This window comes from Musa acuminata, chromosome BXJ1-4, assembly GCF_036884655.1.
Source record: "Musa acuminata AAA Group cultivar baxijiao chromosome BXJ1-4, Cavendish_Baxijiao_AAA, whole genome shotgun sequence".
NCBI classification, from domain to species: Eukaryota; Viridiplantae; Streptophyta; class Magnoliopsida; order Zingiberales; family Musaceae; genus Musa; species Musa acuminata.
Genome location: NC_088330.1, coordinates 8,883,194 through 8,896,538, shown reverse-complemented (window position 1 = coordinate 8,896,538; position 13,345 = coordinate 8,883,194). Strand labels below are relative to the sequence as shown.

At 38.2% G+C, this 13,345-nt stretch overlaps 2 protein-coding genes across 2 annotated transcripts; both read left to right on the top strand.

The window, feature by feature from the left end:
* The first annotated feature begins 2,110 nt into the window (after positions 1 to 2,110).
* Positions 2,111 to 5,832, top strand: LOC135645888 (large ribosomal subunit protein uL14x/uL14z/uL14y). The gene is made up of 4 exons (XM_065164770.1): positions 2,111 to 2,255; positions 2,366 to 2,650; positions 5,230 to 5,271; positions 5,509 to 5,832. The coding sequence occupies exons 1-4, from the start codon at positions 2,243 to 2,245 to the stop codon at positions 5,589 to 5,591; spliced, it is 423 nt and encodes a 140-aa protein (XP_065020842.1). The 5' UTR covers positions 2,111 to 2,242; the 3' UTR covers positions 5,592 to 5,832.
* Positions 5,833 to 9,554: 3,722 nt separating this feature from the next.
* Positions 9,555 to 10,708, top strand: LOC135645880 (probable CCR4-associated factor 1 homolog 7). Its single transcript, XM_065164757.1, has one exon. It carries the CDS (start codon positions 9,813 to 9,815, stop codon positions 10,620 to 10,622), a length of 810 nt encoding a protein of 269 aa, XP_065020829.1. The 5' UTR covers positions 9,555 to 9,812; the 3' UTR covers positions 10,623 to 10,708.
* Positions 10,709 to 13,345: the final 2,637 nt, after the last annotated feature.

Below are 13,345 nucleotides of genomic sequence, written 5' to 3'. Positions count from 1 at the left end.
CATGGACAAACTTCTAAACAAGATGTTGGATGTAATGCTTATGTGTGTCCGTTTCTTTTGGCATGTTCATGCCTTGTACAAAATGTAAAGGGGTGGCCGAAGGCTTCAAAGTCCCATTTGAGTTAGGTTAGTGGCCTCTTTAGGCTTGTAAATAAAGGTTGTGTCATGTGGACACGCGCGAGAGCTTTTCGGTCTGTAATGGACCATTTTACCCTTTGTTGTGCAACTGTTCAGAGCTTGTAAAGTCTGTTTGTAATTTGCATTGTCTATGACGTGTTTTTCGGATATGTTTGCTTGTGGATCCCGATTGAGGCATTCTCTTTAACCTGTTCTCTCTTTTGTTGGTCCTAAGCGATAATGGGAGGCTTCGGGGAGGCTGACCTTTGCGGACGGATGCGCGAGGGTACCGCACGACTTAGGCAAAACCAACTAAGTCCGTGTTAACACATAGTTTAAAAACTAATCTTTTGCATGAACAACCTGGCTTTGATACCATTATTGGAAAATCTAGGATGACATCACATGCGTAGCGGAAGAATAAAAAAATAAAATATCATATTTTCATAGAAAATGTCGTGCATAGATTTGTGCGCAAAAACTCGTGAAGAAGCATTTAATGCACACAATTCCTCGTATACTCAATTACTCTCCTCCTCAACGTATAAGATATTAATTGAGTTAAAATAATTTTTGATCGGTATGACTTACGACCAGCTTGACATTGGGCCTAGAGGGTTACATACATATGGTAGGTGTTGCAATGAGTAGAGGTTCATATATGAGATATCCATTTGAGCCCCTATTTTATTGGATGTCCAATAAGCCCATAAATTATTGGATCTTATATATGAGATCCAATAAGAGCCAATTAGAGATTATTGGATAGAGACTCACTAATCTAAGAGACTTGAGTAGCTTGATCGAGATCCAATACCCAATAGGACATGATTCATTAGGGTTAAGTTTGCAGAGGACCTCTATAAATAGAAGGGAACCAAATGATTATATACTAGATCCTTTTGAATGTCACCTCCTATTCTCCTTGGGGTGTGTGGATAATAAGAAGGATCATCCCATCTTGATTGTGTGGTACACGTAGCGAGGAGGATTGTGTACTGATTTAAGGAGTGTCTTCGTAGTCCTTGTCGTGTCGATCACCACTAGAGAGGAGGAAGTTGACCTCCTACATTCGCACCCACAGATCTGTAGGAATTCAAGGATATACGATCTTCTAAAGTAACACAATATTCTTATATGTATAATTTTTCGGTTTTGTGGGTCATTACGTATCAATCTTTACACGACGACAAGAGAATAATTTTTATATGAAAATCTAAGATTTTATTTTTCTATTCTTCGACTGCACGTGTGATGTCGCCATAGATTTCTCAACATTGCTTCTTAAAATTTTGAAATGGTGCCCTCAATTTTTTATAATCCTCATAATATTCTTGAGATGAATTAATATAATATTTTTATCCAAATATTATATATATAAGATATATTATCAATTATTATATTTTAAAAGAGGTTTATAATGTTATAATATAAGTTAATTTATAAATATTATATATATATGATGAATTCTTGAAAAAGTTTTATATCTTTGAAAAATTTTTGTAGAGCGTTTAAACTTATAAAAATTTTAACAGAACACTTTTGTTATATGAAAAAAATTAATTTACCTTTATTTCTATCGGGCTTACCTTTACGAATCTTATTAGATTCACCTCGCATTGCTTGAGGACAAGGGGAGGGGGGTGACGATAATGACGAGCAACCCTCTCACGTAGGGGAGGGTCCAATAAGATTTATGAAGGAGGCAATGACCCTCACGTATAAGAGAGGGTTTGATATTATTTTTACTATTTTTATTTGTAGACCTCGTGTGTAAGAGAGGGGCTAAATGATCACCATTGTTGCGTATTGCATAAGGACGACTAAGACGTTTCTAACCAGCGATAGTAAAATGATCTTTTATGATATATATATATATATATATATATATATATATATATATATATATATATATATATATATATATATATATATATATGAATTGAAATCTCATGTAAATTCAAAGCCCACCGGCCGCTAACTTCACCTAGAAGGGCATTCTCGTCAAATCGGATCACCAAAACCCTAAACCGAATGCTTTCCCGCAGGTATAAAAGCCGAAAGCATTCGAGGCAATCGCCTCTCATCCGTGGTCGCGTCTAGGGGCAGATCGAGCTCCTCCAAGATGTCGAAGCGAGGTAAACGCTCCATCTCTATCGCTAGATCTATCATTAATCCCTTCGAGATCGGAGAGTTGGGGTCTTCGTGTGCGTTGTTTGAGTGGGATTTGTTGAAACGAGGTTGGCAGGGCGCGGAGGGACGGCGGGGAACAAGTTCCGGATGTCACTTGGTCTGCCGGTGGCAGCGACGGTGAACTGCGCGGACAACACGGGCGCGAAGAACCTATACATCATCTCCGTCAAAGGGATCAAGGGCCGCCTCAACCGCCTGCCCTCGGCCTGCGTCGGGGACATGGTCATGGCCACCGTTAAGAAGGGGAAGCCCGATCTCCGGAAGAAGGTCATGCCCGCCGTCATTGTTCGCCAGCGCAAGCCCTGGCGCCGCAAGGATGGCGTCTACATGTACTTTGAAGGTGCGTTGGTTGCTTCCCGTTTGCAAGCTTCTTTCCCTCTAACGTTCTTCGTTACGGCTTGCAGATTGTTTTGTTTGCAAGTCTTTTAATGTTTACTCTTTAAATTACCTTTATCTTTGCTGCTAATGTAGTGAATATAATGAGAGTGTCTTATGATTACGTCTAGTAGGCTGGATTACTTTGAGCTGTTTCCGTTGAATTGCTCTTTTTATTTCCATTGAAACTATTCTCTTGCAATGGGTTGATGTAGATGTTTGATAACATGGAACGAGTTGGTGTACCGCCTAAAGTTTATTTTGTACATGAACAATGCTGTAAATTTGAGATCATTGGTAAATTATGTCCGTTTCCAAAACCTAACCAACCTAAATAAGCAAATATTTAGTGATCTTCTTATCTCTGGAGAAAGAGAGTTGGTAATATCTTGCGATGAAACTGCCTCCATTAATTGTATGTGTTTTTTTTTTGTGACACTTAATATGGTTTAAAACAAAAAGTGCAAGAACCTTGCTATATTGCTCTTTGATTCTGGATCTGAAACAAGTTATCAAGCTGAAAATCTTAGTGCTTCAGAATATTGAGGATTTGCCCAACTTAAAAGATTTTAACTTGATGAGCATACAAGAGCTGTCTGTTTAGGGTGATTTGGACATCCTTGTGTTGAACAACTTTACTGGTCTTCGACAGCAGGTGTCTGATCCATTTCTGGTGCTAAAATTTAGGTAGTTGTTGTTGGTGTCCACTTTTTCTTTTCGGTTCCTAGTGTTGATTGTAATTCTATGCAGTTTGATTTTTGTGCTGAAACTTTGTCCTTCCATTCCTTGGATGATTATTTGTAACTTCTAAGTATTTTGAATATTTTGATCATTGTTGTGTTAGTTGCTAACATTATTTATGTAGATCAGTTGCTTTAAGTGATAAGCTATTTAGTATTTTGCTTATATGGTGTTGCCAAATCATTTTCTACAATTTGTATGATGTATTTGCACGTACAATAATCTGTGTTTACACAGCATGATGTTGTGGTTATATATATTTATAGTTGTGGCAAGGCAAGTACTTATTGTTGATATAGGAAGAAAAAATTTAACCCTCAATTAAAGGAAAATTATTCAAGTATTGTAAATTGAAATTTGGGAATTAATAGAAAACCTTGGAGGTGACTGAACATTGTCCTAGGCATATCCTTTGATCATGTGCAAGTGTTGGTCGAGAAAGCCACCTGAGATACAACCAGTCTTGGACTCTCCAGTGTATATGATCATGGAGAATCAAGGACACTAGTGAAAACAGTGGAGAGATTATTGGAAAAATGGAAGTTGTTGAAAAGATGGAAGTTGCTGAAAATTCATAGGAATATAAAGCTTTGATTGAAAGTTAATTCAACTTGTAAGAATGGAAGTTGGTTTTTCTTTAAATTGAAAATAATAGATTGTGGAAGAGGTTATTTATAGCTTTTTTTTATCAATAGAGGTTGCTACAATCAAGTGATTCGTGAATGGACGCACAATAGTGAACCACGTCTTGAGTGCTATGAGTGTTGGGTGTCCTGTCTTGGGTCATGCATGCAATGCAATGCAAAGTAAGAGCAATCAGTTGTGATGTATGCATATAACGTGAGAGATTGATGCACAATTATGAGTAGATAAAGGGTAAACGAGCAAAAGGGTAATTTTGGATTTTCTTTAAGAGCTCTAACAAAACCCCCATTAAACATGGATTTTTTATTCAAAAAAATAAACAACTATAATAATTTTGGTTTCCACGCCTATTTGGTTTCTTGTTTATGCTAATTCACTTGTTTATTTTTTATTGTTGCTTATTTATTAAAAAAAATACATTTTATAGGGGATTATTAGAGTTGGTAAAGAAAACCAAAATGACTCCTTTATGTTTTTACTTTTTCTCTCTCATCACCCTCTGGTCATGTCTCATGTGACATGTGCACATCTCTCATGTGGCATGTTTTCATCTCATCATGCTGTGCCATGCATTTCAAGGAGTGTTTGTTTCAATGCACATGCATAGCTCATGTTGACGTGCCACCAGTGCATTTGCATGTTGCTATGCAGCAACATTCGATTGATGGAAAAAAGCTATAAATAGCCCCTTTTGGAGTTTGTTATTTATAATTCAAAAAACACTAAACTTTTAATTCTTTCAAGCTGTTTGCAGCTTGATCAAAATTTCTAATTCATTTGATTTTCTATTGACTTTAACCTTTCTGACATTTTTGGTTATCCTGATTTCTTTCCACGCTATTGGGACATTTTCTCGATTATCCAAGATTTGGTTCCTAGGAGAGTTGTAGACTGGTTGCATCTTGGCCGGTTTCTTAGATGAATGCCTGTATGGTGGTGAGGAATATGCTTAGGATAGTTTTCGGGTGCCTTGGGTTCTTGTTTTGTTAAATTTATTATTTTATTTTATAAAATTTTAACCTATTTATGCCATAATTAGAATTTTCTGTTTCTGCATTAACACTTAGTGGATTCCTTAGATGCCTGTTGATACATGTCTACTTTTTATGTTAGTGTAACTTTCATGCATCTAATGCTTTAGCCTTTCAAAACATACAGATAATGCTGGAGTTATTGTCAACCCAAAAGGAGAAATGAAAGGTACGAAGGACTAAGTATCTTTTCACTTAAAAGCATGAGAAATCTCATGCACTTAGCTTCAAAGAAGTGTAAAGCCATAGAACATATATCGTAAAGTGTAAAGCATGAGAAATCTTGTGCAAACCTTTAATATTGCCTCAAACCTGTAGACGCTTCAGGGTCTATCTTATTTGTTGTTTGTTTCTTGGACTGGGACATCATAAAATCTTACTACTTGTCTGTAACAAATTGTTGCAGGATCTGCTATCACAGGACCTATCGGAAAGGAGTGTGCAGACCTGTGGCCAAGGATTGCTAGTGCAGCAAATGCTATTGTGTAATGTCTTGGTTCTTGAGATCTATGCAAATGTTTTGGACTGTGTTGTATTTGTTCCATGAAAATTCTGTATCGTTGTTAGTCTGAGTTGGTCACTAACTAGCTGATGTTTGCTAGAGTTCTTCGTGGTAAGGGTTTTGTGTACTGTTATTAATATTGAGGTACTCTAAAACTGATACCGTTACGTTGATGAGCAGGATGTTGTTATGTTTTATTAGAATTCTTAATGTTTTTTGTTTGATTTATCTAACTAGTATTCTAATCCAATATTATGAAATCCTAGTTGTATGTTTTGACAAATATGAGGATAAATCATGAGCTTGTTAGCCTACTTCTCTTGTTTGTGGTCATCACTAGCAAGTCTTCTATGTTGGCCTATAAATGAACAACCCCTGCTTGTCGGATCCTAAAACTATTGGATCCGACCTGATCATAACCTTAGGGGCTTTGCTTCAGAATTGTTTATCTGCTGTTATTTATTGGACAATCAGATCCTGTGGATCTACATTCATTTGATCCAGTTATGGTCTTAATTGTCCAATATGCGATTTGTGATAAAGGGTGTAAGCACCAAATTAGTGTTAATTATATATTATTTTGTGTAGTTACATATTTTAGTAAATTAGTTTTTAGATTTAAAAATTAATATTGAGATTTCTAAAAGTGAAATATTTAATTTTATTTATTTTTATATCATTTTTGGTATAAAAATGATGGATAAAAAAATAATTTTAACCTACGGTGTTATTAGGTGTGGATGATTGTTGTGGATATGATTGGTAAGAATGATATATTGGTTGATGTGAAGGTTGAAGAAGAAAGAGGATGATATAGATGTCGATGTTTTGCATTTACATTGGTGTCGTTCGGCAACTATATCGGTATCGACAACGATACAATGAAGGGTGGTGCTACAATGAAGGGTGGTGCTCATTATTCTTCCTTATCCCTCGTTCCCCTTTCTCTTTTCGTTGCTTGGCATACATAAGGGGTGAAGAATGAGTGATGCAAAACGATAGGGAGATGTTGAGCATTGCTTATCCTTTTTCTCCCCTTACACTTGTTGAGTAGTGAAAGGGGAAAGAAGGATGAGCATTGTCCTTCCCCGCATCATTATCGACGTCAACGCAAATGTAGAGCAACAACAATTGATGCAAATACAAAGCAACGTTGCTTTGCATATGCATCTACGTTGCCATCAATGCAAATGTCGAGCGACTCTTTCATTACTCTGCATTTGTGTTGACGTCGAGCAGCTCCGATGCATATGTAGAGCATCGATATCTGTATCATCGCCTTCCTCGCATCGTTGTCAGCACCAACACAAACGTAGAGCGACGACATTCTGCATCTATGTCAGCATCAATGTAAAGAGGTATAGCAGCCCTTTTGTTACACTACATCGTTGTCAATGTCGATGTAATTATTGAGTCGCACCGACATAGATGCTAAGCGTCGTCATCTTCTTCCTCTTTCTTTGTCTCACCTCTCGTCATTGTTTTTCCTCCTTATCCATAATAGGCATCTGAGGCTTTTAGTGGTGTCGTCATTTGCCACTATCGAAAATGTATTTGGGATATTGAAATTATCTTTTGTCCATCGTTTTCGTGTCATTTCTGCATATGCAGTATAATCCTAAAACCTACGGTGTTAAGATAAATGGAGTTAACAGTTTCACTTTCATAGTTATAAAGATTCCAATATAAATTTTTTAAGTTTAAGAATCGAAATGCCAAGGGGTTTAACTACAAGGGTTAATCTTAACTACAGAGGTTTATGTAATTAGCCTACAAAATTACTTATCATTTTTCTCTCCGCCTATAGTTATTATAGTATGATTTATAACTCATTAAGTGATTTATAAACCATTAAGTCTTTGGTAATGATATCAAATTCATTTTGAATTATCTTATTAGTATATAGCAATCGGCTTTCATTAATGATAAAAATATTCACGACAAATATGTTAACTCATATGGATTTTTCTCTTAATTTCATTGAATTATTTTATTCTGATATCTCTTATTTGTTTTATTATCTCTGCATTATGAGTCAATAATAAATCCTATATTAATTTTTATATTTATCGGCGTTAATTACTTATTATCTCTTATACTTGAACCCTATATAATTCTGAAAATGAAACAAATAGTCTCATTTTTCTTAACATCATTAGTTGTATAACAGAAAAAAAAATAAAATATGAGATTTATTAATTATGCAATACTACACAGACTAATCTAAATATCGCAACAAAGATAATTTATTTATCACTCATTAAGCATTAGAGAGGGAACTTTGACTTATAAAATACTTTAGTAACTTTTTCTATTTATAAGCAGATTACCTGAGAGTTTTTAAAAATTTTTGAGTTATGATAACCCTTTTTAAGATTCAAAGTGATATACATATTTAATTCTCAGATTATCAATTCTATTCTCACTTATATTTTAGTGGATAACTAAATCTTTGATAAGGTTCTCTAGCATATGATTCTATTTTTTAGCCATTTTTTTTGGATTATAGACCGTAATGAAAATAAGATGAAGCTTGTTGGCTGAAATATTCTCTAAACCTAAAGTGATTGGTAGTATGAGTTGTAAAAACCTTTGCATCATCAAACATTCTATTTGTGCTAAAAAAATTCTTTCCTTTTCTGAACAAATGATAACTCTTTTTGTCTTTAAATAATTTGAATGACTCAATATAAACCTTTTCTTCCTTTAGGATGAAATCACTTACGAAGAAACATCAAAAATTTGAAGGAAAACTCCATAGCATAATCATAAATAGGGGTGAAAATAAAACTTAATAACTTTTCATCCGTATTTGGAATATCATCGAAGGTGATAACATTTATCTATTTCTCCTTTGTGGTATTCTCTCGTAGTTTTGAGTTTATACAAGATGAAAAAGAGAGAAAATGTCTGTCCAAGTTTATATAAGAGATGAGAAAGAATCTTAATTATCAAGAGAAAGTATATTTATATTAGTTTTATCTTTAATAATAACTAAATATATTCAACACTTATCAGGGTTTTTAAGAACATGAAATAAATAATGATGAATGAGATGTGTTCCACATCAAGTTATAAAAATGTGTACCATATCTAACTATTCAAAAGAGAGAGAGAGAGAGAGAGAGAGAGAGAGAGATTTCTGTGATGTCAATATTTGCACCACATCAATTGTCTCATACCAAAAGCAGAGATGAGTTGTGGGTTTAATCCTTAGATCTTATTCTTAAGGCAGAGAGAGAGAGAGAGAGAGAGAGAGAGAGAGAGAGAGAGAGAGAGAGAGATTTCTATGATGTCAATGTTTGCACCACATCAATTGTCTCATACCAAAGGCAGAGATGAGTTGTGGGTTTAATCCTTAGATCTCATTCTTAAGGCAGAGAGAAAGAGAGAGAGAGAGAGAGAGAGATTTCTATGATGTCAATATTTGCACCACATCAATTGTCTCATACCAAAGGCAGAGATGAGTTGTGGGTTTAATCCTTAGATCTCACTCTTAAGGCTTGCCTAATATTATTGGCCTGTGGATCTCAGCTTTAAATCCACGTGCAGGTCGGGCCCAAAGGGTGCCTTCAACCCCCTCCGCCACGCACAAATCGCACGCGTCTTTCACGCACCCCTGTTGTTTTCCTAGTGGGCCCCGCGGCTCTCGTCATATGCCGCGGCTGAGGCTCACAGCTGGGGTCCGACGGGTAGACGACAAACAATTAGGGAAAGCATCGGTCACGAACGACGATGCTTTCATCTACTGACCTCCGTCTTTCTCCACGTCCGACCCACCGGGGCCCGGGGTTTGTTCCAGTCACAGGCTGGGCTGCCACTGGGTAAACAATGTTCGGTGGAAAAGTAATAATGTCGGCTCCCATCATTTAACCTGTTCCAGCGGAACACGGCACGCTCATTCCTCCTTCGCCTTCCTCCTCTATAAAGTCAAACCATGGTGTTTCCAAGATCAGTGAGAAGTGCAGAGGGTGGTGGCCTCATCGCCCTCTGACCCTGAAGCGTTTCTCTCTCTTTAATGCTGAAGGGACAAAAAGGTCGTTCCTTTTCCGTCTTTCCCCTTCTCCGCTCTCGATCGGGCCCACGAACCCTAATTCTCCCCCATCCCCCTATTTTCCGATACCGATTCCGATTCGGTCGATCTACGATCAGATCTGGTTTCCCTTGGCCAATTCTTCGATTCTAGGTTTCGATCTGCGTCCTGTCTTATGGCGAAGACCGCCGAAGCCACTGCCGTCGAGATCCGCGACGTCTGGGCCGAAAACCTCGAGGCCGAGTTTGCCGTGATCCGGGAAGTCGTCGACGACTTCCCCTTCGTCGCCATGGACACAGAGTTCCCCGGCGTCGCCATCCGTCCCCTCGGCGACTTCAAGACCGTAGCCGACAGCAACTACCACATCCTCCGTGCCAACGTCGACCTCCTCCACCTCATCCAGCTCGGGCTCACCTTCTCGGACGCCGATGGGAACTTCCCAGCCTCGCCCGATAGCGCGCGCCCCATCGTGTGGCAGTTCAACTTCAGGGAGTTCGACGTTGACGGCGACATCAGCAACCCTGACTCCATCGACCTCCTTCAGAAGTCCGGCATTGATTTCGCCAGGAATCGGGAGCACGGGGTCGATGCAAACCAGTTTGCCGAGCTCTTAATGTCGTCGGGCGTCGTTCTCAATGATTCCGTCCGCTGGGTGACCTTCCATTGTGCTTACGACTTCGGGTACCTCCTAAAGATCCTGACTTGCAGAAGGCTACCTGACAACCGGGAGGGGTTCTTTGAGCTCGCCAGGACTTTCTTCCCGGTTGTGTATGACATTAAGCACCTGATGAGGTTTTCAAACAGCCTTCATGGGGGGCTTAACAAGGTTGCCGAGCAGTTGGAGGTTGACAGGGTTGGAATCTGCCATCAGGCTGGCTCAGATAGTTTGCTTACTGCACAGACATTTAGGAAGTTGACGGACAAGTACTTTGATGGGTCAATTGAGAGATATGCTGGGGTTATGTATGGTCTCGATATTGAATGAGGTTTGAGTGGTCAGTGATGTTAGATACAAGACTTTTATATTCGAATTAGTAAAAAAAACGAGAAAGAAACTTGGTTTGATGAGTACATGTCTATTTGTTCATGTTTTCTTGCCCCCTCTCAATGTGTTCATATTTTCTTCCCTGTCCTTTTACTCATGTCAACTTCTATTGCTTCTTTGCATTGCTGAGATTCTGGTCTCGCTTCGAGTTCTACATACTGTTAGATGAAATATGTGATTTGGGGTAATTCTTTGCGAGTTTGCTTGTTGCTATTGTATCTCGTTTAGACAAGTAAATTTTTGCTATGTCAGATGGGATACCTTTCATGTATATTGTCTTCATTTTCCATGTTTTTGTTGATTTCTTCTTTCATTTGTTTTAGTATTGGCACTCATTTGTAGTTTTCTGTCAAGCTCTTCACTGGTAACTTCTGCATTGTGCATTTAATTGAATGGATGGTGGTTGTAATAAGAACTTGAATTGTAGAAGTCACCACTGCATACTTTTTCTATTTTCTAACAGGTAGTTGACTTTTTCCGAGGAATTTCTGCCACCTGTGGTTATTTCAGATGAACTAGAGTTTTTCTGCTTCAATTGGAACTGGAACAAATATAGATGGTTCTTTGGTGGAAAATGCTGCTAATGATGATATTACAACCATTCGGGAGTGTCTTTGCACATTATCTATCCAATTTTAACTGGAGTCATTGTTTGTTTTTCGTCTATGCTTTTTCCGCATAGCCTTTTGTTCTCGTCCTTTTACTTTGCCTCGATGTTAGTATGGAATTTCATGACCCATTGTAACCTGGTTGTTCTTCTGTGTGTTTCAATTGTTAAGGATTCTATGTCCAACTTCTATTCAGCAGTATCTTTGTATCGAAGTATGTTGTTTGTCCCATTTTAACTGTCATCTCTACTTTTCTTTCTTAGCTTTAATCGACCTTTTGATTTGTTTCTTTAGTAGTATGGAACAGTTGGATGCAAATGCCTCCTAGACTGTTCTACGCGTTTTAATGGTTAAGGATTCTATTTATCATCTCACTGAATTCTTGGATGTAATTGAGGAAAATGCTAGAGTAGATGGGTAAGTTGATACATGTCTTTAGTTTTGTTTATTTCTTGGCTCAACTAGAACTGATATTATTTTTCCTTCTTACATGGACCGCATCCTTGCCTTTCTGTCAATTAGTGATGCCGATCTCTTATTACAGTGGATACTAATAGTGGTACTGTGGCAGCAGGATAGCTTGGAAGACCCATCTCTTTGGATAATTTTGATGCAGCAATTTCCCCTTAGCAGTGCAGAGGTTTAGATGAGAAAACAAGAGGGTGGCTACACGGGATCTCTGCATATTTCAAAGGCTAAAGCTAAGTCAATTCCACTTTCATATCTAAATGTTACTGTTTCTTGTGTGTCTTTTCCCTTTGTCCAGGTGGGTTCAACATGATCATGTCAAACAAAAAGATACTTAATCGGAATAGATATTAAACAAAAGTGCGAGTTAGGGTGGAACCAATTTATTTACATTCACAATAACTATCGTTATGAAATGATGAGCTTCTTGTTAGTTGTTAATAACTTCTATTCCAACGTTCTCTCTTTGGGTTCATAGTTTTAGATATTACCTATTTTGATGAAGCCATCATACTTAATCTGATACTTTCTTTGAGCTTGTTGTAGCACCGGGTAAAGCTATAATAGTCTTTTAGATTCTTTGATGCATTTCTGGAAAATGTTACGGTGAGTAACTGTTCAGCCGTGGCCTTGGGGCCGTCACGGCTTGGTCCGGGTCCGGAAGGCGGTGGTCAACGGGTGGGGGAGCCCCTCGAGTCTGCTGGATCTCCAGAGGCGGTGATCTCCAAAGGCGTCGCACCTGCACAAAGGTCGGGTCGGGGTGCTCGACCCGACCCCTCCGACGATCAAGTCAATGAAAGATGTGGAGGGGGTGAAGGAGGAGGGAAAGCCCCCCTGTGTTCAGTGTGTCCCCCCCTTCTAATGAACGAGAGGGTATTAGTAGGGGAGCATTCTGCTCCCTGAGCTGCCCGTTTGCAGGGGCAGGCTGACAGTAGCCATGGCGTGGCGTGTTGGACTTGGCTTTCTAATATGCCTCGGTCAGTGTTCTGATCAATTCCAAGGTGCGTGACGTCATCTGGAGCAGCAGCTGACATTGTCCTGAGGTTGACCGCCACTTTCATCCCTATCACTGGTGGTTTATTAATTACTTCTTGTTGAAACTTTGAGATTGTTCTCATTTGCAAAATCGATCTGCATAGAGGAATCTAGATGTATAAATGTTTCTTCACAGCTTTATTTGAAATAAATGCTATGATGCAAAATTTAGTGAGGGAAAAGAAAAATTGCAAAACACATTTTCAATAGAGAACTGATGTGGTTTATGGTTTTAGAGGTAATCTTGAGTTAGCATTAGATTTGCTAGAAATTTTTTGTCCTTCAAATTCCTAAATGTATTATAGCTTATGGAGCTAATTAGCGAGCGCGCTCAGCCAACTTTTATGCCATCAATTACTTTAAATTTCTTTTAATCTGTATTTTTATAACTAGGGGGGTACTTAATAGCCCTGGATGGATTTTGCGATACTATATGTCGGATCGGAAAGGATGTATTTTTATACTGCTGTTGCATTTGTTCGATTGGCTACCGAAACTGATACTGGATCGACATTTAAACTATTCTTTTGACCATTTAAGATTTTACTGCTT

What these genes read in the sequence shown, in the direction of transcription:
- LOC135645888 (XM_065164770.1), top strand. An exon ending in CGTCTACATGTACTTTGAAG is followed by an intron (nt 2,651 to 5,229) that starts GTGCGTTGGTTG and finishes CAAAACATACAG; the next exon opens with ATAATGCTGGAGTTATTGTC. An exon ending in CCCAAAAGGAGAAATGAAAG is followed by an intron (nt 5,272 to 5,508) that starts GTACGAAGGACT and finishes AAATTGTTGCAG; the next exon opens with GATCTGCTATCACAGGACCT.
- LOC135645880 (XM_065164757.1), top strand. Translation starts at nt 9,813, where the DNA reads ATGGCGAAGACCGCCGAAGCCACTGCCGTCGAGATCCGCGACGTCTGG.